This window comes from Hypanus sabinus, chromosome 19 (assembly GCF_030144855.1).
Source record: "Hypanus sabinus isolate sHypSab1 chromosome 19, sHypSab1.hap1, whole genome shotgun sequence".
NCBI classification, from domain to species: Eukaryota; Metazoa; Chordata; class Chondrichthyes; order Myliobatiformes; family Dasyatidae; genus Hypanus; species Hypanus sabinus.
Genome location: NC_082724.1, coordinates 1,642,611 through 1,667,052, shown reverse-complemented (window position 1 = coordinate 1,667,052; position 24,442 = coordinate 1,642,611). Strand labels below are relative to the sequence as shown.

Below are 24,442 nucleotides of genomic sequence, written 5' to 3'. Positions count from 1 at the left end.
ACTCGAGGGGCTGAATGGTCTACTTCTGCACCTATTGTCTATTGTCTGTTGTCTCTGCCAGTGGTCATTGGAGATCACTGGATGCGTCTTTTAGATTGTAATCTCTCTAATTTACTAGTGTGAGTTGTTCTAACTTTAGCCTTGCAGGGATTGGTGTTTAATCTCATGATTTCTTGCTTTCAATATTGCCCTAATCTGATTCAAATCCTCTTGCCCCCAACCCCCCCCCCCCCCAGATGCCAAATGTAGGGATTAGGAGAGTGGGTGTTTGGTTGTGCAGACTCCATCACATACTCTGCTTTTCATGTGGGCTGTAAATGAAAGGATTTCCATTTATCCCCAGCGTTTACACCATCTGGTGTCCAGATCAAATGGAGCTCCTTTCAAAATAGAGAAATAGAGGGCTATAGGTAAGCCTAGTAATTTCTAAAGTAGGTACATGTTCAGCAAAACTTTGTGGGCTGAAGGGCCTGTATTGTGCTGTAGGTTTTCTTATGTTTCTAAAAAGGTAATATGGGATGGGTGGAGAGGCTTGTATTTGCACTAGAGAATGACAGGTGATGCATCCCCTCAGTGATCATTGAGATCCCACTCTCAAATGTTGAAACTAATTTGACGAAAGTACAACTGAGAATAAGGGCGGAGGTAGAAGCAGGATGCTGCCTTATTATCTCCCATGGCTAGGAATCAAATTTATCCTTAATTAGGATAGGAATCTCCTTTGCGAGCTGTGCACAATATCCGAGAGCTTCAGTCTGCAGGAAAGAACTGGAGGCATTGTTGTCCTGTAGATATGGTGAAGGTGAAGATGGCTCTGTTTTTGTCTGCATGTTTCTCTGCCTGTCTCCCATTCATTTTGTGTGCATTTTGTTTTCTAGGTATCGATCACATTTGATCCGTTCCTCTACTTATCTGTCCCACTGCCACAGAAGCAGAAGGTGCTGACTGTTTTCTATTTTGCTAAAGAGCCCCATATAAAACCCATCAAGGTAAGAATCATGTGGCAGTGAGCAGAACCGTGCACTGTTCCTTCCACAGTCTTCAAACTGCTGAGGCTTGCTTTGACGTGGGCCAATACAAAAATGACAGGAAAGAATAAGTTTCATTAGAAAGTAACTTTTCATGCCACTAATCAGATGACAAACACTAAGTAGATAACATTCTCTTTGCTTGAAACAAAGTCTACATTTATATACTCATACGCACATTCTCAAGTCAACACAAAGCACTCTGCAACAATGTTAGCTGGCTTGTGTATACTGTCCTCCCTCAGACACAGTGCAATGTATGGCCAGTTTGCATGTTGTCCTTGGTGATAGAGACTGTAATTTCTGACAGCAGTTTGTTCTCATTGGTTAGTCTCTCTCCTTGGCAATTTTGGGAGGAATCCAAGCTATGCTCTCTTGTCACAGCTTCCCTGGGAAGGAGGTACAGAGCCTTGGGTCCCACACTACCAGGTTCTGGAACAATTATTATTCTATAACCATCAGGCTCCTGAACCAGTGTTGATAACTTCACTCACCTTGACAATGAACTGATTAATAAACCGATTAACAATATTAATTTATATATTTTGCACAATTTGTCTTTTGCCATTGGTTGTTTTTCAGTCTTTATGCATAGATTTTCATAAAGTCTACTTTATTTTCCTATAAGCTCCTGCAAGAAATCAATATTAAGGTAGTATATGGTGACACATAAGTACTTTGATAATATATTTACTTTGAACTTTAATGGCTTTTCCCCTAAAGAAGATTTGCTGGAATTATTTTATTTTTATTTAGAGATGCAGCATGACAACAGGCTCTTCCAGCCCAACAAACCACACCATCCAATTACACCCATGTGACCAATGTATCTACCAACCACCCGTATGTCTTTGGGATGCAAGAGGAAACCAGAGCACCCTGAGAAGGCTAACTCGGTCACAGGCAGAACATACAAACTCCTTACTGACAACAGCAAGAATTGAATTGGGTCACCAATGCTGTAATATTGTTATGCTAACCACTCTGCAATTGAATTTTACATTCATATAGCAACAGGCCCTTTGCCAACCATGAAATACCCAGCTGTGCTAATTTAATACCGGCGCTGGAGTCTTCATCCAGATACTCCTTTACGCAAGTGTTTCTGGTAGTATTCCAGATTCCAACCACTCTAGATGAAAAAGTTTTTATTTAGATTCTTTCTAAATTTCTTACCCCTTACTGTAAATGAGCTCTCTGGTTGCAGATATCACCACTCTGAGGAAGGTTCCTTGCTGTCAGTCCTAGCCATGCCCTCGTAATTTAGTGTTTCCCAATCAGGTATTTTCCCCCTCCCCACCCAGTCTATTAGGTTTTCTGCCATTTGTAAACTGATCTGTGGAATATCTCTTGAATTTTCTGCCTCCGCTCCCGTACCCGGCTCTCTCCCTTTCTCAGCTGAATCTGACTACAGGCAGATGAGTTTGACTGCACATCCCCACTGTCTGCCAAGACTGAATACTTCCATCTCCTAACCTTGCTTTATTTGCTAAGATTGTTATCCATTTCCTCTTCCTGCTAGATTCAGTGCTTCCTTTGCTGTCTCACTTGCCCTCCAATCGACATATTATGGAAAGAATTGATCTCATCCTGATCTGGTGTCCATGTACTAATTCACACCACAGTACAAGCATCCAGGGAAAGTAGGAGAGGACCATTCAGCCCTTCAGCTTGCTGTGTCATGTGATAGCTTATGACTTTTCTCTATCTCAATACCCATTCTCTTACCTTATCAGCTCCAAATCTCAGTAGCTACAATCTCCTGTGTCAAAACATCAGCAGCCATGTTAACATAGCAGTCAGCATGGGTATGCTACGTTGGTGCCCGAAGCATGGCGACACTTGTGGACTACCCCCTACAATCCTCAAACTGTGTTAGTCATTGACACTGTTTCATTGTATGTTAGAAACATAGAAAATCTACAACACAATACAGGCCCTTCGGCCCACAAAGTTGTGCTGAACATGTCCTTACCTTAGAAATTACGAAGCTCCATGTATCTATCCAAAAGTCTCTTAAAAGACCCTATCGTATCCACCTCCACCACAGTTGCCGGCAGCCCATTCCACACACTCATCACTCTCTGAGGAGAAAAACCTACCCCTGACATCTCCTCTGTACCTACTCCCCAGCACCTTAATCCTGTATCCTCTTGTGGCAACCATTTCAGCCCTGGGAAAAAGCCTCTGACTATCCACACGATCAATGCCTCTCATCATCTTGTATACCTCTGTCAGGTCACTTCTCATCCTCCTTCGCTCCAAGGAGAAAAGGCCGAGTTCACCCGACCTATTCTTATAAGGCATGCTCCCCAATCCAGGCAACATCCTTGTAAATCTCCTCTGCACCCTTTCTATGGTTTCCACATCCTTCCTGTAGTGAGGCAACCAGAACTGAGCACAGTACTCCAAGTGGGGTATGACCAGGGTCCTGTATAACTGCAACATTGCCTCTCGGCTCCTAAATTCAATTCCACAATTGATGAAGGCCAGTACACTGTACGCCTTCTGAACCACTGAGTCAACCTGCGCAGCTGCTTTGAATGTGCTATGGACTTGGACCCCAAGATCCCTCTGATCCTTCACACTGCCAAGAGTTTTACCATTAATACTATATTCTGCCATAATATTTGACCTACCAAAATGAACCACCTCACACTTATCTGGGTTGAACTCCATCTGCCACTTCTCAGCCCAGTTCTGCATCCTGTCAATGTCCTGCTGTAACCTCTGACACCCCTCCACACTATCCACAACACCTCCAACCTTTGTATCATCAGCAAACTTACTAACCCATCCCTCCACTTCCTTATCCAGGTCATTTATAAAAATCATGAAGAGAAAGGGTCCCAGAACAGATCCCTGAGACACTCCACTGGTGACTGACCTCCATGCAGAATATGACCTGTCTACAAATACTCTTTGCTTTCTGTGGGCAAGCCAGTTCTCGATCCACAAAGCAATGTTCCCATGGATCCCATGCCTCCTTACTTTCTCAATAGGACTTGCATTGGGTACCTTAACAAATGCCTTGCTGAAATCCATATACACTACATCTACTGCTCTTCCTTCATTAATGTGTTTAGTCACATCCTGAAAAAATTAAATCAGGCTCGTAAGGCATGACCTGCCCTTCACAAGGCCACGCTGACTATTCCTAATCATATTATACCTCTCCAAATGTTCATAAATCCTGCCTCTCAGGATTTTCTCCATCAACTTACCAACCACTGAGGGAAGACTCCCTGGTCTATAATTTCCTGGGCTATCTCTACTCCCTTTCTTGAATAAAGGAACAACATCCACAACCCTCCAATCCTCCGGAACCTCTCCCGTCCCCATTGATAATGCAGAGATCATCGCCAGAGACAATGTTTTAATGTAAATGTGACAAATAGACCTAATCTTTCATCTCTACCTGTTTACTCTCCATTAACCTCAGTCTTTGCCTGGAATATGCTAAATGATTCTGGAACCACATGAGTTTGAATAGAGAATTTCCCACCACATACATGTCCCTTCAGTTGTAAAACTCACTCTGCACTCCACCATTTTGTCACATCCATCCATCATATCCCTGGGATCTTCCTTTCTTGTCCTTCAGTGGATTCCAAGATTTAATCACCCCAATTTAAGGCTTTCTCTTCTGTATCCTGTGTCTTAAGGTTTGGAATGTCAATCCTAAGGTTCTCTCCTTCGGTCTCCCTCCTCTCTTAGAATGCTCTTAAACTTTGCTGCTTTGTTCAAGCTCTTGGTTAGCTGTCCAAATATTCATAGAAGCAGGTCCTTTGATCCATCTAGTCGGTGCCAAACTATTAATCTACTGAGTCCCATCGACATGCACCTGGTTCATAGTCCTCCATAAACCTCCCAATCATACACCTATCCAAGCAATGTAAATATTCGAATTGAGCTCACATCCAACACTTTCATTGGCAGCTCATACCACATTCTCACTGCCCTCTTAGTGCAGAAGTTGCCCTCTCAGGTTCCCCTTAAATATTTCACCTTTCACTCTTAATCTATGACCCCTGGTTCTAGTCTCACCCAACCTCAGTGGAAAATCTTGCTTGCATCTACTCTATCTATACCCTTCATAATATTATATACCTCTAACAGATCTCCCTTCATTCTCCTACACCTCAGGGAATGAAGTCCTAACTTAATTCAATCTTTTCTTATAACTCAGATTATCAAGACCCAGCAACATCTTGTAAACTTTAGGGTTAGGGTTAGGGTCTTTCAATCTTTGTGATCATTTCTGGTCACCTCACTGTGGATGTGGATACTATAGAGAGAGTGCAGAAATTTACATTGTTATTGCCTGGATTGGAGAGTGTGCCTTATGAGAATAGGTTGAGTGAACTTGGCCTTTTCTCTTTGGAGTGATGGAGGATGAGAGGTGACCTGATAGAGATTATAAAATGAAAGGCATTGATCATGTGAATAGCCAGAGGCTTTTTTCCAGGGCTGAAATGGCTAACACGAGGGGGCATAATTTTAAGGTGCTTGGAAGTAGGTACAGGGAGGGATGTCAGGGGTAAGTTTTTCACAGAGTGGTGGGTGCTTGGAATGCACCGCCAGCATGATAGGGTCTTTTAAAAGACTCTTAAATAGGTACATGGAGCTTAGAAAAATAGAGGGCTGTGCAGTAGGGAAATTCTAAGCAGTTTCTAGAGTATGTTATATGGTCGGCACAGCATTGTGGGCCAAAGGGCCTCTAATGTGCTGTAGACTTCTCTGTTCTGTTTCCTGTAGGTAGGTGACTAGAACTGGACACAGTACTCCAAATTGGGCCTCACCATTGTGTTATACAGCTTCTACATAATATCCCACCTCCTGTACTCAATGATTTGATTTATGAAGGCCAATGTGCTTAAACAAGTTAATTGTTGCTTGGTGTTAGAATTTGTTTTTGATTCTGAAAAAAGCCTTGGAATGTTTTATTCAGTTAAGCATGTTCTAAATGTATTTTAGTTAACCTGATTGCTCCTTTTCTCCTTCTCTGCTAATAGATCTTGGTGAGTGTGAGCAAGGAAAATGCCAGTGCCACGGACATCTTTGAAGCTGTTGCCCGGAATATGAAGGTAAAAGTAGACTCTCTTCGACTAGCTGAGGTAAGTCCTTATAACTGTGCAAAGGTGACTTGTGATTAAACTAGGGAAGGTGATGGGTTGAGCAAGAAAGTTCTCCTGACTTGAAGTTCATCTTTATCTAAAGAGTTACTTGTTCCTGCAGAAGTGCTGGTGGTCTTGAAGCACATTGAGGTGGCCAAATCCAGAGTGCATCCTAGGACATGATGGGAAGAACCCCCTGAGGCACTGGCTGAGATATTTTTTTCCTTAGCCATGGGTGAGATACCAGATGACTGGAGGGTGGCTAAAGTTGTACGTTTATTTCAGAAGGCAAGGAAAGGGCTGTCTGGAAGGTTAGATCACATGGGGTCCAGGATGAGTTGGCTAATTGGTGTGGTGGTAGAACACAAGTGCTGGTAGTGGGCGTTCAGTTTTCAGATGAGGGGTCTGTTACCACTGGTATGCCACAGAGATTAGTGTGTGTCCGCTGTTGACCAATGATTTGGATGGAGTTGTTATTAACATGGTTAGTAAGTTTGTGGACTACACCAAAATTGGTAGTGTAGTGGACAGTGATGTTAGAGAATGGCAAATGGCATTTAACTTAGCCAGTTCGCAGTCAGAAAGTCACAGACCAAACTCAGAAGCACAACCTGTGGTCCAAGCTGACCAAGTTAATCCATTTGATTGCATTTGGCCCATATTCCTCTCAACCTTCTTATCTGTGTACTTGTCAAAACATCTTAAACCCCATTGTAATTATACCCACTTCTACAGCTTCCTCTGGCATCTTGTTCCAGATAACCATCATCATTGGGTCCCTTTTAAATCATTCCTTTCTTACCTTATACCTGTGTTACAAGTACTTTTATTGGCTCAGTTTAAAAGCATGTGAGTTTACACAACTGAATACCTATGTGCTCATGAACTAAGTTTTCCTGACCCTCCATGAACAGTCAAAGAATAGAAAAGGCATTACCTGGGGAAAATCCAACTAACCATGTGTTCTTCATGGCCTTGATCTAATCCCCATATGTCTGATGTGGGGTCCTCCACATCTGCAGTGGTTGGTCTCTGAGGAGTTGTTGCTTCCTGAGCTGTCAAAATCCTCTATTTTTATACTTTTCCTCATTAAGTGTGTTGTGTCTGTGCATAACTACATATACTGTATATTCAGTAAAAGCATGCACACGGAGATGGCTTTCACTAGTGTATTCACATTGCCGTGAGAGAGAAAAGGAGAACAATGCGCATACGTGGACAACAGATCAATAATAGTGCTAAGAGAGGTGTCATTGCTCTAAAAGAAATATATTCATACATTACACTTCCTCCCCCTTTGGATTAATGCAGCATGAACTGTGTATGTAGAAAACATTAAATTTTCCTTTCATAAACCCATATTCCAAATAAACATGCTTTCACAACAACAGTCCATAACGAACTTCACAGTTCTTTTGGGTGATGCTCTGTTCCTTTCAGGATAGCACCTCTGGACTGTGGAGTGACATCAGGTTTGACAAGTGTCTTGTCAACAATAATGTTCTTGTCACACCTCTGGACCTAAGGAGTGGTATCAGGTTTGGTAGGCATCTTATCTAAGACAACTTTCTCAGTTTCCTGTGTCACAATGCTGTCAGTGACATGATCATTACTGGGAGGCAGGTCCGGTGACTGAAATGTGTCTGTCTTGTCGGATGCCATCGACTCAGGTGTATTCTTTGGTTGAGCATCCAATATATAGTTCACCTGACTTCTCCATGTCTGATCTCCAGCATCCACTCTGTATATCAGTGGTCCAGTTCTTGTAGCTATCCTACTGGGTGTCCACTTATCTTCTTGGTAATCACGCGCTAGGACTTCCTGTCCAATCTCGAAGCTCCTTGATGTTTTACTTTGGCTGAATTGTTTATTCTGTACCTTTCCGGAGGTCTACGTGAGATCTCAGATTCCATCTGTGCAGGAATTTGATTTGTCGTTGCATGAACAGCGTTCTGATACACAAGAAGGAAGTTGTCTACTTTTGCTGTAGAGAAATGGCCTCCTTGTCCGTCACTTTAATGGACGACTTGAAGGTTTGGATAAAGCTTTCAGTTAACCAATTTGTTGCTTGTTGGTGAGGAGCTGACTTGAAATGTGTGCTCAACATGCACAAAATGCTGGAGGAACTCAGCAGGCCAGGCATTGTGTATGGGGGTGGGAGGGGGAGGGTGGTGGAAAGTACAGTTGACGTTTCAGGCCAGGACTGCCGAAAGGTCACTGCCCAAAACGTCAGCTGTAGGTTTTTTCCATAGTTGATGCCTGGCCTGCTTAGTTCCTCCAGCATTTTGTGTGTGTGGCTTGGATTTCCAACACATTTTCTCGTGTTTGTGATTTAAAACGTCTGATACCATTTTTTGTCATAAAGTCAAAGTTCTGATGTACATTGTGGTCCGTTGTCACTCAATTTGGTTGGGTAAGCCATTTCTGATGAAGGTAGTCCTCAGAACAGGGATGGTCTCTGCTGACATGGTTGACTTCATTGGTATGACCTCCGGCCACATTGAGCATCAGAAACATGAAGTCCATGAATAGCCCTGCAAAATCAATATGTACTCTTTGCCAAGGTGATGACAGCACTCCTATGGGTGTAACAGTGCCTGTGCACTGCATTTTGAATTTTGTGGCATTCCAAACAGCTTTTGGCCAAGTTTTTAATCCTGTTTTGTATCCCTAGCCACCACACGTAGCTCTAAGTGAGACTCTTCACCTTGACTTAACCCAGATGCCCTTCATGCAGATTTTCTAGCACTCTGGTGCGTAGTTTAGAGGGAACCACAACACAAGAGCCACACATCAGCGTTCTTTGACATACCAACAGTTGGTCTCTGGAATTGTAAGATGTACCATGAGCTGGCCATCCTTGCATGCTGATTTCATAGACTTTTGACAATGTTAGGTTGTTCCTTGTTTCCCTTTGTATTTTGGAATTTGTTACTGGCAACTGGTCCACCAGTGCAGTGTAGAACACTTCTGCTGGGTCACAATATGAAGACTTTCGTTTCTTCAATTGCCAGTAGTGGAAGACATGACAAGCCATCAGTGTTGCTGTGCAGTTTGGTACCCTCAAACTCTATGTTCATAGAGTTGGGTTCCAAGGAACAGTGCCCAACATTGTAGCCAGGTAGCAATCATCACAGAAATTCCCTCCCTGGGATTGAAAATCACCATTCCTGGCGATGGTGACCTGTCACTAGCATAAATTTTTCTCTGTACAGGTAGTGGTGGAGCTTCTTTATTCCCCATATTGACTTAGGGCCTCTCGGCCAATCTGTGCATTGCTGCATTCTGCACTCATCAGTGATCTTGAAGCAAACGCAATCGGACATTCAGATCCATCTTTCACATTATGTGGCAAAACGGCTCCAATGCCATAAGGGAATGCATTGCATGCCAGTCAGATGGGCAGGGATAGTCCATAATGGGTGAGCAGTTCATTGAAAGTTATTAGTTTCTTTGTTTGCTTGAATGCTTTTTCACATCTTTCTGACCATTCCCACTTTGCTCCTGTGTGTTTACGGTGTTTTCAATGGATGCAGCATTGTTGCAATTTTTGGGAGTTTACAAGATTCACAAGAGCTGAGTTGTGACATTTTTTCCGGTTTGGGTGACTGTAGCACTGCTTCAGTCTTCTCTTGTGACTTGTGTAAGCCAGGCTTGTCAATGACACATCCAGAATAGGAGATTTCATTCTCAAAAATCTCACACTTCTCTCTCTTTGTGCACAGACCACACTCACTCAGCCTGGTAAGCACTTTACCAGATTTTGGAGGTGCTCTTCATCACTTTGCCAGTCCCAATGATATCTTCAAGGTAGCATTGAGTTCCTGGGATACCCTGAAGCACTTGGTCCATTGCTCTTTGACAAACTGCTGGAGCTGATTCGACGCCAAAGACGAGATGATTATACTAGAACGATCCCTTGTGAGTGTTGATTTTGAGGAACTTCCTGCTTGACTTCTCAACCTTTATTTGCAGATAAGCTTGTGACAAGTCAATCTTTGAAAACCTCTCCCCGCCTGCCATAGATGCAAAAATGTCTTCTATCTGTGGCTGGGGATACTGCACATGACGCAGCCCCGGGTTGTTGCTCACCTTGAAATCCCCACGTACACAAATGCCTCCAGCCTTCCCTTTTTTGATCATCAGGACGATGGGCATGGCCCAGTCACTCCACTCAACCTTGGAGAGAATTGCAGACGCCTCCAAGCTCTGCAGTTCAGCATCCACTTTAAGACATAGTACGTAAGGCACTTGACGAGCTTTATGGAATCTTGGTGTTGCTGTTTCATCCAGTTCAATGCTGGCCTTTATGCCTTTGAGTTTACCAATCCCCTTCTCAATCACCTCCTCACTAGCATTAGCAGCTGTGCCAGTCTCTGGTCAGTGCTACCATTTGGGCTGCAGTTTCCTGTTGATGTCACACTAAGAGCTTTGATGAGTGCCAGTCTAGTTGGATTTTTCTTAATAATTCACGTCCAAAAAGTGCTGACCATCCACTTTTCAATACATTGTGCTTGGCCTCCATTTACTTTCAGATTGCCTTTGGGAGACACTTTTTTACCTGTGTAAGTCTTTAGCATCCCTGAGGTCTTCTCCAATGGTATCTTGGGGTCTGTTGTCAACCTCGGAATTATGGACAAAGCTGCTCTATTTTCAGTTTTACACTGGACACATCTATTGTAATCCAGATCATCTATTGTTATCTAGTTATGCAGTTCTAGGCATGACAGTTCACCTTTGTCAGACTCTATGTTGTCTGATTCTGTTTTACATTTGGTAACTTTATGCATTTGCTTAGTTTTGTGTTTAAGACTTTTCACCCAGTTGTACTTTTTGTCTGCCTTGCGGATTATTTCTATGTGACCTTGTCTGTGACACTTTCTGCAGACTTTTCTTTGAACCAGCAGTCATTTGCATCATGGGAGGATTTGCCACATTGATAACATCTTTGGCTTTTCACACCATTCAGAGACGTTTTGTGCATTTGACATTCTAACCACCTCTTCTGTAGTTCTGCTGCATCTTTTGCTACAGTCACTAATGATATTGCAATGGTTAATGTCCATTCTAAGGTTAGGTTTCTTTCGGATAATAGCCTCGTTTGAGTGTTTTGACTGTGTGTACTACATACAAGCCTGATTCTTAATGCATCAGAAACTCCATCTCTAAAGTCACTGTACTGGGAAAGTTTGAGCATTTTTGCAGTGTATTCAGAAATGCTTTCATCTTTTAACTGGTTCCTTTGTAAAATCTAAATTTCTCAGCTATTACCATTGGTTTAGGGCTGAAGTGATTTTGTAACCTTGTAATAATTCCATTGAGTGTCTTGCTGACTTTGCAGGGGTTACTAAGTTGCATAAGAGACTGAACGTTCTTGGGCCAATTAAGTTAAGAAATGTAGTGGCTTTATTTTGCTCCTCCACGTTGTTCGCGTTACAATACAGTTCCACTCTCTTGATATATGACTCCCAGCCTTCATTAGTGCTATCAAATTCACCAACTTTCCTGACTGAAGACATTGCTACATTATTTTCACTTTAAATTCAGCCTGTCTTTCACTGTTATTCACGGGTCCTTCAGCTTTCTCATGCTATTTAATTCTTCTTGTTTTGTCCCGTATCTATCAGTGCAGTTGGTGACATTTAGGTTCATACATTTCACCAATTTGTTGTGTCTGCGCACAACTACATATCAATTCAATATAAGCATGCACACAAGAGATGGCTTTAACTGGTGTATTCACATTGCAGCCAGAGAGAAAGAACAATGCACGTGCACAGACAACAGATCCATACATTACAAGGTCAATCCTATGATGTTTCAATTTTGTTCCCTCAATCATCTGACTGATCTGTGTCAAATTCCCGTTGGATGTAGCCAGTGCTACAAGCAGTATTATTTTTAGGGCTCTGCCTTCAACTCTGACTGGCTCAAACCAGTCAAACCAGGCCGTCCAGATACTCAGACCAGGTGATGATAGTACTTCCACAAACCTATCATTTTACACAAAAAACATGTTTCTTATCTGAGAATGGCCTCAGGTTTAGCAGATCATTAACAGAAACTCCTTGTGCCTGTGTTCAATTGCTCTGATTAAGTTATCCCAGAGCACGAATTGCTTCATCAAACAGTTCACAAAATGGGCACCTCCATTCCTGTTCGCTGATTGTAGCTTCTTCTGGCCAACACCTTCCTCTGGTTTTAGATTCTGGAGGGTTAAAAAACTCTGTGACCATCCACCTTATCTTCCCCCAGTTTTCCCCACTCCTAGGAAAGAAGTCCCAGCTTTTCCTGCCTCTCATTATAACTCAGGCCCTACAGTCTCACTAACATTTTCATGAATCTTTTCTGTACCCATGCAGCTAGAGAAAATGTATGCAAGCTTCCAACAAATGCCAGAGAATTCAATTCAATATCTTTATAATTTTAAATACATATTCCTTTGGGATATACTTTCCTAAAAATATTACCATTTGATCTAGTGAACTGGGAATATTCTGCATCACCTATTCATACCTCTGTAGGTCCATTAAATGTAGACCAAGAGGGATTACAGTGGATTTTGACCCCTATAGTATTGTCTAACTGCAAAAAGACCACAAGTCCACCACCCCGGAGCTGATTATCTGTTATTTGTGAAGAGGGGTGCCGTGCGCAATCATAATCGGATGAAAAACGGACTTGAGAGCACGGAGGAACATCTGGAAATCTCCAGGAAGACCTTCTTCGTTGCTGCTGCTGCTGTGAGGTCCAGGTCTCTGCTGGGAAGAACAGGCACCCAGTCCTTGGGGTCGCATTGCCGATGGCCATTGGCAGGAACGTCTTAATATGCTCGGCAGAGGATGGTGCTCAGAGAAGCTGTGCCGGAGGGGATGGTCGGAGGCTCGGAGGTTCAACGGACTCAGAGTCCACTGCGGTCAGGTCGCTTTCGCTGTGTGCTACATCTGCGAGGCTGGGTTCAACGGAGCTTTCATTGTGTGCTGCGTCTGTGAGGCTGAGTTGGGTGGTGCCGTGGAAGTCCATAGCGGGGGTATTCCCTTCTGCCGCCAGCGTGAGATGACGAGTCAAATCGGGACCCTGAGGACTTGTGGAATCTGTGTGGTGGTTTCTTTTGAACTTAGTCTTTTAACATCTTTGGACTATTTTTACTGTGCCCATGGTCTGTTTTTTATCAATTATTCTATTGTTTGCACTGTTGTAACTATGTGGTTTTGTGCAGGTCTTGTAGCTTTAGCTTTTGGTCTTGTTTTGTCTGGTGGAGTTGGAGCTCCTTTCCGGGGAATGCGCTAAGATGGTAGCTCAATATTAATACGCAGCAGCCTGTCCGGACTCTGGATTGAGAATTGCCAAGCGTAATCTGGATTTTCTTTTGTGATATCATTCTGGAAGAACGTTGTCTCATTTTTTAACTACATTGCATTTGTGGTTTCTAAATGACAATAATCTGAATCTGAATCTGAAGCGAGGCTTTTCCTTTGTATGTTTCCCTGAGCATATTAAAGGCAAATGGAGCTGATGTTTCTGATCCTGAAGGTCGACAAATGATTTCAGCTTGGAAAATGTGCACTTATGAATGAAAACTGAGGCGTGAGCTGGGCATCAAATGAAATTTCTGCGATTGATTAAGATGCTGGCACACTTTCTTAATATAGTAATACAATGACCCATTCTGCCCTTGAGCCTGTTCAGTAAGATCGTGGCTGGTTGTGACCTATATCCAGCTGCCTTGACTTATAGAAAACTTGCAACAGAGGTAGCAACCTTTCAGTATCAGGTCTATAGCCTTGCCCATCATAGTTCTTTAATACAGTACTGCAACACAGCCCTTTGGTCCACGATGTTGTGCTGACCTTATAACCTACTCTTATGATCAATCTAACCCTTCCGTCCCACATAGCCCTCCATTTTTCTTTCATCCATGTGCTTATCTGAGAGTCTCTTCAATGTCGGCAGTGTATCTGCTTCTACTTCCACACACCCACTACTCTTTTTTTTAAAAAAACTTACCTCTGACATTCCCCTTATACTTTCCTCCAATCAACTTAAGAACTTAGCCCCTGTATTAGCCATTTCCATCCTGGGGAAAAAGCCTTTGGCTATCCATTCTTTGTTTCTTATCTTGTAATACACTTCTATCAAGTCACCTCTTATTTTCCTTCTCTATAAGAGAAAAGCCCCAGCTTGCCCAGCCTAACCTCATGGGATATGCTCTGCAATTTATGCAGCATCTTGGCAAATCTCCTCTGCACCCTCTCTAAAGCTTCCACATCCTTCCTATGACAAGGCAACCAGAACTAAACACAATATTCCCAAAGTGGTCCAAAATTTAACTACATTGTAAATATTATTAGCATTTCTGCCACTTAGTTCCTTTTTCAGCCAGTGGTTTCCAGATTCCCACCAAGCCTTTGGAGAAAGCCAGTTACTTTTGACTTCTTGGTTGCTCTTGTTTCTGTTAATAAGTTTGTTTCTGGAGAAGAAGATGCTTATTCTTGGATGCTGTTCTTGGACTACAGTTCAGCATTCAACACCATAATTCCATCCAAGCTCAACAAGAAGCTCAGAGACCTCAGCCTTGACCCTGTCTTGTGTAACTAGATCCTGGACTTCCTGTCAGATCACTGGCAGGTGGCAAGACCTGGGCTCCCTCACCTCTGCCCCTCAACACAGGTGCCCCTCAGGGCTCTGTACTGCCCCCCCTTTACTCCCTGTATACCCATGACTGTGTTGCCACCCACAGCTCTAATCTGCTAACTAAATTTGCAGACAACGCTATATTGCTTGGCCTTACCTCAAACAATAACAAGGTGGCCTACAGGGAAGAAGTAATCTCTCTGACACAGTGGTGTCAAGAAAATAACCTCTCCCTCAATGTCGCATAAACAAAGGAGCTGGTCGTGGACTTCATGAGGAATGGAGACAGGCTAACCCTTATTGACATCTGGGGTTGAGACGGTAAACAGTTTTAAGTTCCTCAGCTTCCACATCGCCGATGATCTCACTTGATCTGTACACACCAGCTATGTGGTGAAAAAGGCACAACAGCACCTCTTTCACCTCAGACGATTGAGGAAGTTTGGTGTGGGCCCCCAAATCCTAAGAATTTTCTACAGGGGCACAATTGAGAGCATCCTGACTGGCTGCATCACTGCTTGGTATGGGAATCGTACCTCCCTTAATCTCAGGATTCTGCAGAGAGTGGTGTGGACAGCCCAGCACATCTGTAGTTATGAACTTCCCATGATTCAGGGCACTTACAAAGACCGGTGTGTAAAAAGGGCCCGTAGGATCAATGGGGATCCGAGTCACTCCAACCACAAACTGTTCCAGCTGCTACCATCTGGGAAACGGTACTGCAACATAAAAGCCAGGACCAACAGGCTCCAGGACAGCTTCTTCCACCTGATTTGAGTGTACTCTATATTACATTGACTGTTCTATTTATTATAAATTACTACATTTAGACGGAGACGTAACGTAAAAATTTTTACTCCTCATGTATGTGAAGGATGTGAGTAATAAAGGTGTCAGATATGAGAGGTCCTGAAGTGTCTTGGTCTTCCAGACAGCCACATCTGCACCTGGTGTGTCGAGCTGCAGCTCCTAAGGGACTGGGTTAGGGAACTGGAGATGCAGCTCGATGAACTTCACCTGGTCAGGGAGAGCGAGGAGGTGATAGAAAGGAATTATAGGCAGGTGGTCATACCAGGGCCACAGGAGACGGACAAGTGGGTCACAGTCAGGAGGGGGAAGGGGAAGAGTCAGGTACTAGGGAGAACCCCTGTGGTTGTAACCCTTGACAATAAATACTCCTGTTTGAGTACTGTTGGGGGCAACAGCCTTCCTGGGGGAAGCAACAGTGGACGTGCCTCTGGCACAGAGTCTGTCCCTGTGGTTCAGAAGGGTAGGGAAAGGAAGAGGAAGGCAATAGTGATAGGGGACTCTCTAGTCGGGGATCAGACAGGAGATACTGTGAACGCAGGAAAGAAACTCGAATGGTAGTTTGCCTCCCAGGTGCTGGGGTTTGGGATGTTTCAGATCGCGTCCAAGATATCCGGCAGTGGGAGGGAGAAGAACCAGAGGTTGTGGTACATATTGGTACCAATGACATAGTTGGAAAAGGGAAGACGTCCTGAAAAAAGACTACAAGGAGTTAGGAAGGAAGTTGAAAAGTAGGACCTCAAAGGTAGTAATCTTGGGATTACTGCCTATGCCACACAACAGTGAGAATAGGAATAGTATGAGGTAGAGGATAAATGCGTGGCTGAGGAATTGGGGCAGGGATTCAGGCTTCTGGATCATTGGGACCTCTTTTGGAGCAGGTGTGGCCTGTACAAAAAGGATGGATTGCACTAGAATCCCGGGGGACCAACATCCTGGCAGGGAGGTTTGCTAAGGCTACTGGGAGAGTTTAAACTAGAATTGTTTAAGAAGTGGTTAAGAACAGTGTAATGGCCTTCATTAATCATAGAATTGAACTTAGGAGCTGAGAGGTAATGTTTCAGCTATATAGGACCCTGGTCAAACTCACTTGGAGTACTGCACTCAGTTCTGGTCGCCTCGCTGCAGGAAGGATGTGGAAGCCATAGAAAGGGTGCAGAGGAGATTTACAAGGATGTTGCTTGGATTGGGGAGCATGCCTTATGAAAACAGGTTGAGTGAACTTGGCCTTTTCTCCTTGGAGTGACGGAGGATGAGAGGTGATCTGATAGAGGTGTATAAGATGATGAGAGGCATTGATCATATGGATAGTCAGAGGCTTTTTGCCAGGGCTGAAATGGTTGCCACAAGAAGACACAGGCTTAAGGTGTTGGGGAGTAGGAACAGAGGAGATGTCGGGTAAGTTTTTTTACACAGAGAGTGTTGAGTGTGTGGAATGGGCTGCCAGCCATGGTGGTGGAGGCGAATAAGATAGGGTCTTTTAAGAGACTTTTGGATAGGTACGTGGAGCTTAGAAAAATAGAGGGCTATGCGTAAGCCTAGTAATTTCTAAGGTAGGGACATGTTCGGCACAACTTTGTGGTCTGAAGGGCCTGTATGTGCTGTAGGTTTTCTATGTTTCTAATTCAATTCAATTCATTCATGCCATAAAAGTTAGATTTTTGGCAGCAGCATAAGGCAAGGACATATAAATTAACAAACTTAAATTAACACACACTTTATATAATTATGTAACGTAAATGATTGTTCCAACTGACTGTGAGGCCCCTCAATTATGCAACTCAGTGAAGTCTCAGCTTGCCTTGTTCCCAGGTAAATAATTAGCTTATCTAGTCGGTCTTTGTAGCTACACTCTTCTTACCCAAGCTCTAGTGTAATGGCATCTTTTCTGTAATCTGGTGATTAGACTGTATGTAGTACTTTTGCAGAAGTGTGATGAACGTTATATGCATTTCTAGAATAACCTCCCTGATCTTGTATTCAAAGATTTATTAAAGATTAGCTTTAAATGTACATTGAAACATATGGTGAAGTGCAGAGTTTGTGTCAATTCCAATCAACGAGGATTGTGCTGGGCAGCCTCCAAGTGTTGCTGTGATTCTGGTACCAACAACTTACTAACCCACTGTGAAGTGTGGCAGGAAGCCAGAGCACTCAGGGGAAACTCACGTTATCATGAGGAGAACATACAAACTCCTGACAGTCAATGGTGATCGCTGGCGCTGAAAATCATTTTGCTAACTACTATGCTACTGAACCGTCCGTGCTTTGGCTTATACGGAAATATTTTTTTTACCTGGATGAATCAGTGGATGTTATTCCAAGGTGCTTTTGTTCTTCAGCAACACTCGCTACTGTTGCATTTGTCATACGTTCCCTTGCATTATTGCACCTCCCCACGTGTGGTACCTCACAGTTCTCTTTATAGATGTACACTGACAATCAGCTGCCCCAGCAATAATTTCCAATCATAGAAGAGCTATTAATTTAAATAGTAAATTCTGGCACCTCTAAAATTAATTTGAAAGTGAAGAGGAGTTTCTCTTGCACTGCCTGATCCAGGTTTCAGAACAACATCAAAAATTTCATGAAGTAATTCCAATTTATTATTGATATTCAGGTCAATGCATTAATAAATGTGACACAGGTAGTTTTTTTTTTACAGAATGGTGGGTGCATGGAACATGCTACCAGGGTGGTGATAGAGGCAGATATACTGATGACATTTAAGAAACTCTTAGATAGGCAAATGGATGAAAGACTATGTGAAAGGGAAGGGTTAGTTGAATCTCAGAGTAGATTAAAAGGTTGACCATCATTATGGGCTGAAGGTCCTAAAACTCTTCTCTTTTTTTCTTCCATTGTCTGTTCACTGCTTCAGACCAAAATGAAGAAATTGGTGAAATAACTCAAGTGTACTAAGGTGGTTTAACAATTTGAGCAATATCTTGTTGATATACTGTACAAATCTCAATGCTGCAGGTTTCTTTGCTACTGACAGCTCTATCACTCTTGTTTGACGCATTCCTCCTGTAGGTTGTGAGAAATAGATTCCAGCGGCTATTTCTGGCATCTCAGTCCCTGGATACAGTGTCTCCCAGTGATACACTCTTCTGCTTCGAGGTGCTGTCTCAAGACCTTACAAAGGAGAGAGTAGTCGAGTTGCAAGTACAACAGGTAGGAATCACCAGTTGTTGCTTCTGCAGAGCTTTTCTATGTTCCCTCTTTCTGATGGAATGGTAGTAGAGGTTACCTGAGCTCCAAGGCAGAGAGAGCTCTTCTCCTCTATCTCCTGAAGACAGATGCAATTGATTTCAACAGGACCGGAACATAAAATCAAGGATTTAATGTTGAGGCTTTATAAGGTATTGGTCAGACTGCACTTGGAGTATTGTAAGCAGTTTTGGGACCCTTATCTAAGAAACACTGTGCTTGCATTGGAGAGTGTCTCGGGGAGGTTTATAACAATGATCCTGGAAATGGAATTGTTACTGTATGAGGAACACTTGATGGCTCTGGGTCTATACTTGAGTTTTTTGAAGAAAGAGGGGGAGGGATATTGAAACCTACCAAAAAGGTCTAGACAGAGTGGATGGAGAGAGCATGTTTCCTATAGTGGGAAAGTCTAGGACCAGAGAGTGGTGAAAGTGTGAAATTCATTGCCACAGACAGCTGTGGAGGTCAAGTCATTGGGTCTACTTAAAGCAGCGGTTGATGGGCTCATGATAAATGTGGGCATCAAATGTTATGGGGAGAGGGCAAGAGAATGGCGTTTCAGGAAAAAGAAATCAGCCATGATCAAATGACAGATCAGACAGTGGGCTGAATGGCCTGATTCTGCTCCTGTGTCCTATAGTCTTAACTGAGTAGAACTTGCAGATATTCTAGGATAAGGAAGAGATTTACCCTAGGCTTGAGCTCAGTGCATTTATTGGTGGTCTGTCATTTCTCTAAGGCACTGGGTCAGTTTGGTGAATGTAAGCTGCATGTAACAGATCAGTGGTTGTGATTTTGTTTTTCTAATGGACTGAGAGATTGATTCAGGAACAGCTTCTTCCCCTCTGCCATCAGGTTTCTGAATAGACAGTGAACTTAAGAACACTACCTCAGTTTTTTCCCTCTCTTTTTGCACTACTTATTTATGTAAGTTTAATTATTAGAATTTAGACTTTTTATTATGTATTGCAATGAAGTGCTGCCACAAAACAACAATTTTCATGACATATGCCAGTGATATTATACCAGATTGTGATAGCCAGTCTGGATATAAACTGAAAGAAAGCAAGTTATTTATACATTTGTTCTTAGATATTCAGCATGGTAACAGCCTTTTCCAACAGGCTTGCGCTACCCAATTACACCCATGTGACAAATTAACCTACTAACCTGTATATCTTTGAACCGTGGAAGGAAACCAGAGCACCTGGAAGTAACCCACGCAGTCATGAGGAGAACGTACAAACTCCCTACAGATAATGGGAATAAATTTGGATTGCTGGTGCTGTAAAGTATTGCTCTAACCTCTACGCTATCGTGCTACCCATTTATCTAAGGTTGGAGAATTCAGTATTGGGTCTTTGAATTCTGAACTGCACTGTGTTTTCTGTTGAACAGGCTCAGTGCTCATCGACATCTGTCCTGTCTTCTCCTTTTGCTCAATAATGTAGAGTTCTGTTGGTGTTAACCCACAATGCTCAGATTGGAACAATACCTCATTCCATCTTGGTAGCCTCTGACTTGATGGCATGAACATAGGTTTCTCCAACTTCAGGTCATTTCCCCCTCTCTTCCCCTCCCCCCCCACCATCTTCACTTCCCCATTCTGACCTCTTACCTCGTCTAACCTGCCTATCACCTCCCTCTGGTGCCCCTCTAGCCCTTTACAATTTCCACCTATCACCTTGCAGGTTCTCACCACCCCTCCTTCCCCACTCACCTGCCAGCTTGTAACCCTTGACCTCCCCACCTTCTTACTCTGGCTTCTTCCCTCTTTCTTTCCAATCCTGACTAAGGATCTCAGCCTGAAATGTTGACTGTTTATTCATTTCCATGGATTCTGCCTGACCTGCTGAGTTCCTCCAGCATTTTGTGTGTTGGTGATATGCTCTGGCTGGTGTTTAACGTGGTCGTCGTTTGTCTCAAAATGAGCCAGGAACACACTGGCTGTAAAAGAACTTGCTGACTGCATTACCTGTGCCGTGATGCTGGGACATGAGTAACTTCATGCTTTGTTTGTCTGCAGAGGTTGTTAATCCCAAACATCGCGATCAACAAGTGTGCTGCCTGCCAGAAGCCACAACAGCCGGAGGAGAAACTGCGTCGTTGCACCAGCTGCTACCGAGTTGCCTACTGCAACCAGTGAGTTAGTTGGTCCTTCCTTCCCATGTACACGGGTGTGAGTCGGGTTTGCCATATTTCATGTCCTACAGCAATTACGTTGGAGAATAGAGTAAAGTGACAGTCTGATGGTCCACAATGGAATAGCAAGAGGCCCTTTAACTGTTGGAGCCTGTGACATCATTCAATAAGTGGAGGGTGATGGGTTCTTTATTAGTATGGGCACCTAATGTCATGGGGTAAAGGCGGAAGATTGGGGTTGAGGGGGAAAATAAATCAGCCATGATTAAATGGTGGAGCATACTAGATGAACCAAATGGACTAAATCTGCTCCTGTGTCTTCTGGTCTTATCCCTCTAAATCTTTCCTGTCATGTAAATGTACTTCTCAAAATGTATTTAAATGTTATTAATACACATGTATCAACCATTTCCTCTGGCAACTTCTTCTATGTACATTTGCCCCTCAGGTTTTAATTAACAGATGTATGGGAGAGGGAAGAAAAAGAAGACAGTAAAGTTCTTTGTACTGTTAGAGATAAACAGAGAGGAAGAGGTGGAGAATATTTTAAATGCATTTATTTTAATGCAAGGAGCATTGTAAGAAAGGTGGATGAGATTAGAGCATGGATAGATACCTGGAAATATGTTGTAGCTATTAGTGAAACATGGTTACGGGAGGGGTGTGATTGACAACTAAGTATTCCTGGATTTCGTTGCTTCAGGTGTGAAAGAATTGGAGGGACAAGAGGGGGAGGCGTTGCGTTGCTTGTCAGAGAAAATATTACAGCGGTGCTCTGGCAGGGTAGATTAGAGGGCTCGTCTAGGGAGCTTATTTTGGGTGGAATTGAGGAATGGAAAAGGTGTAGTAACACTTACAGGGGTGTATTATAGAATACCTAATGGGGAGTGAGAAGTGGAGGAGCAAATTTGCAAGGAGATAGCGGATATTTGTAGTAAGCACAGTGTTGTGATTGTGGGAGATTTAATTTTCCACACATAGACTGGGAAGCCCATGCAATAAAAGGGATGGATGGGTTGGAGTTTGTAAGATGTGTGCAGGGTAGTTTTTTGCAGCAATACATAGAGGTACTGACTAGAGAAGGGGCAGCGTTGGATCTTCTGTTAAGGAATGAAATAGGTCAGATGACGGAGGTATGTGTTGGGGAGCAATTTAGGTCTAGTGATCACAATGCCATTAGTTTTAATATAATTATGGAGAAGGATAGGACTGGACCCAGGGTTGAAATTTTTAATTGGAGAAAGGCTAACTTTGAGGAAATGCAAAAGGATTTAGAAGGAGTGGATTGGGACAATTTGTTTTATGGGAAGGATGTAATAGAGAAATGGAGGTCATTTAAAGGTGAAATTTTGAGGGTACTGAATCTTTATGTTCCTGTTAGGTTGAAAGGAAAGTTAAAAGTTTGAGAGAGCCATGGTTTTCAAGGGATATTGGAAACTTGGTTAGGAAAAAGAGAGATAACGACAATAAATGCAGGCAGCATGGAGTAAATGAGGTGCTCAAGGAATATAAAGAATGTAAGAAGAATCTTAAGAAAGAAATTAGAAAAGCTAAAGGAAGATACGAGGTTGCTTTGGCAAGTAAGGTGAAAATAAACCTAAAGGGTTTCTACAGTTATATTAATAGCAAAAGGATAGTGAGGAATAAAACTGGTCCCTTAGAGAATCAGAGTGGACAGCTATGTGTGGAACCAGAAGAGATGGGAGAGATTTTGAACGATTTCTTTTCTTTGGTATTCACGAAGAAGGATATTGAATTGTGTAAGGTAAGGGAAACAAGTAGGGAAGTTATGGAAACTATGATGATTAAAGAGGAGGAAGTACTGGCGCTTCTAAGGAATATAAAAGTGGATAAATCTCCAGGTCCTGACAGGATATTCCCTAGGACCTTGAGGGAAGTTAGTGTAGAAATAGCAGGGGCTCTGACAGAAATATTCCAAATGTCATTAGGAACGAGGATGGTGCCAAAGGATTGGCGTATTGCTCATGTGGCTCCATTGTTTAAAAGGGGTTCTAAGAGAGTAAACCTAGCAATTATAAGCCTGTCAATTTGATGTCAGTGGTGGGTAAATTAATGGAAAGTATTCTTAGAGATGCTATATATAATTATCTGGATAGACAGGGTCTGATTAGGAACAGTCAGCATGGATTTGTGCGTGGAAGGTCATGTTTGACAAATCTTATTGAATTTTTTTACTTTATTGTCACCAAACAATTGATACTAGAGTTTACAATCATCACAGTGATATTTGATATATTTCCTTTCTGTACTCAGACTCATCATTACCCATGATACGGCCTACAATTGTGGTGTCATCAACAAACTTATATATTGAGTTTGATAGAAACTTGGCTACACAATCATGGGTGTACAGTGTACATTTGAAGAGGTTACGAGGAAAGTTGACGAGGGTAAAACAGTGGATGTAGTCCATATGGACTTCAGTAAGGCCTTTGACAAGGTTCCGCATGGAAGGTTAGTTAGGAAGGTTCACTCGTTAGGTATTAATATTGAAGTAGTAAAATTGATTCAACAGTGGCTGGATGGGAGATGCCAAAGAGTAGTGGTGGATAGCTGTTTGTCAGGTTGGAGGCTGGTGACTAGTGGTGTGCCTCAGGGATCTGTACTGGGTCCAATGTTGTTTGTCATATACATTAATGATCTGGATGATGGGGTGGTAAATTGGTTTAGTAAGTATGCAGGTGATACTAAGGTAAGTGGCGTTGTGGATAATGAAGTAGGTTTTCAAAGCTTGCTGAGAGATTTAAGCCAGTTAGAAGAGTGGGCTGAATGATGGCAGATGGAGTTTAATGCTGATAGTGTGAGGTGCTACATTTTGGTACGAATAATCCAAATAGGACATACATGGTAAATGGTAGGGCATTGAAGAATGCAGTACAACAGAGTGATCTAGGAATAGTGGTGCATAGTTCCCTGAAGGTGGAATCTCATGTGGATAGGGTGGTGGTGAAAGCTTTTGGTATGCTGGCCTTTATAAATCAGAGCATTGAGTATAGGAGTTGGGATGTAATGTTAAAACTGTACAAAAATTTTGTAAAGCCGAATTTGGAGTATTGTGTACAGTTCTGGTCACCGAATTATAAGAAAGATGTTAACAAAATAGAGAGAGTACAGAGAAGATTTACTAGAATGTTACCTGGGTTTCAGCACCTAAGTTACAGGGAAAGGTTGAACAAGTTAGGTCTTTATTCTTTGGAGCCTAGAAGGTTGAGGGGGGACTTGATAGAGGTATTTAAAATTATGAGGGAGATAGAGTTGACGTGGATAGGCTTTTTCCATTGAGAGTAGGGGAGATTCAAAGAAGAGGACATAGTTGAGAGTTAAGAGGCAAAAGTTTAAGGGTAACACGAGAGGGAATTTCTTTACTCTGAGTGGTAGCTGTGTGGAACGAGCTTCCAGTAGAAGTGGTAGAGGCAGGTTCGGTATTGTCATTTAAAGTAAAATTGGATAGGTATATGGACAGGAAAGGAATGGAGG

The 24,442-nt window shown here is 42.8% G+C and overlaps 1 protein-coding gene across 6 annotated transcripts in view; it reads left to right on the top strand.

The window, feature by feature from the left end:
• The window catches only part of usp19 (ubiquitin specific peptidase 19), a 217,995-nt gene that overhangs the window by 145,919 nt on the left and 47,634 nt on the right, over positions 1 to 24,442 (top strand). For all 6 annotated transcript variants that reach the window (XM_059943872.1, XM_059943873.1, XM_059943870.1 and 3 more), the window contains 4 exons: positions 879 to 989; positions 6,044 to 6,145; positions 18,623 to 18,763; positions 20,829 to 20,944. In XM_059943872.1, coding sequence (XP_059799855.1) covers positions 879 to 989; positions 6,044 to 6,145; positions 18,623 to 18,763; positions 20,829 to 20,944 — 470 coding nt within the window. The remainder of the gene's footprint in view (positions 1 to 878; positions 990 to 6,043; positions 6,146 to 18,622; positions 18,764 to 20,828; positions 20,945 to 24,442) is intronic.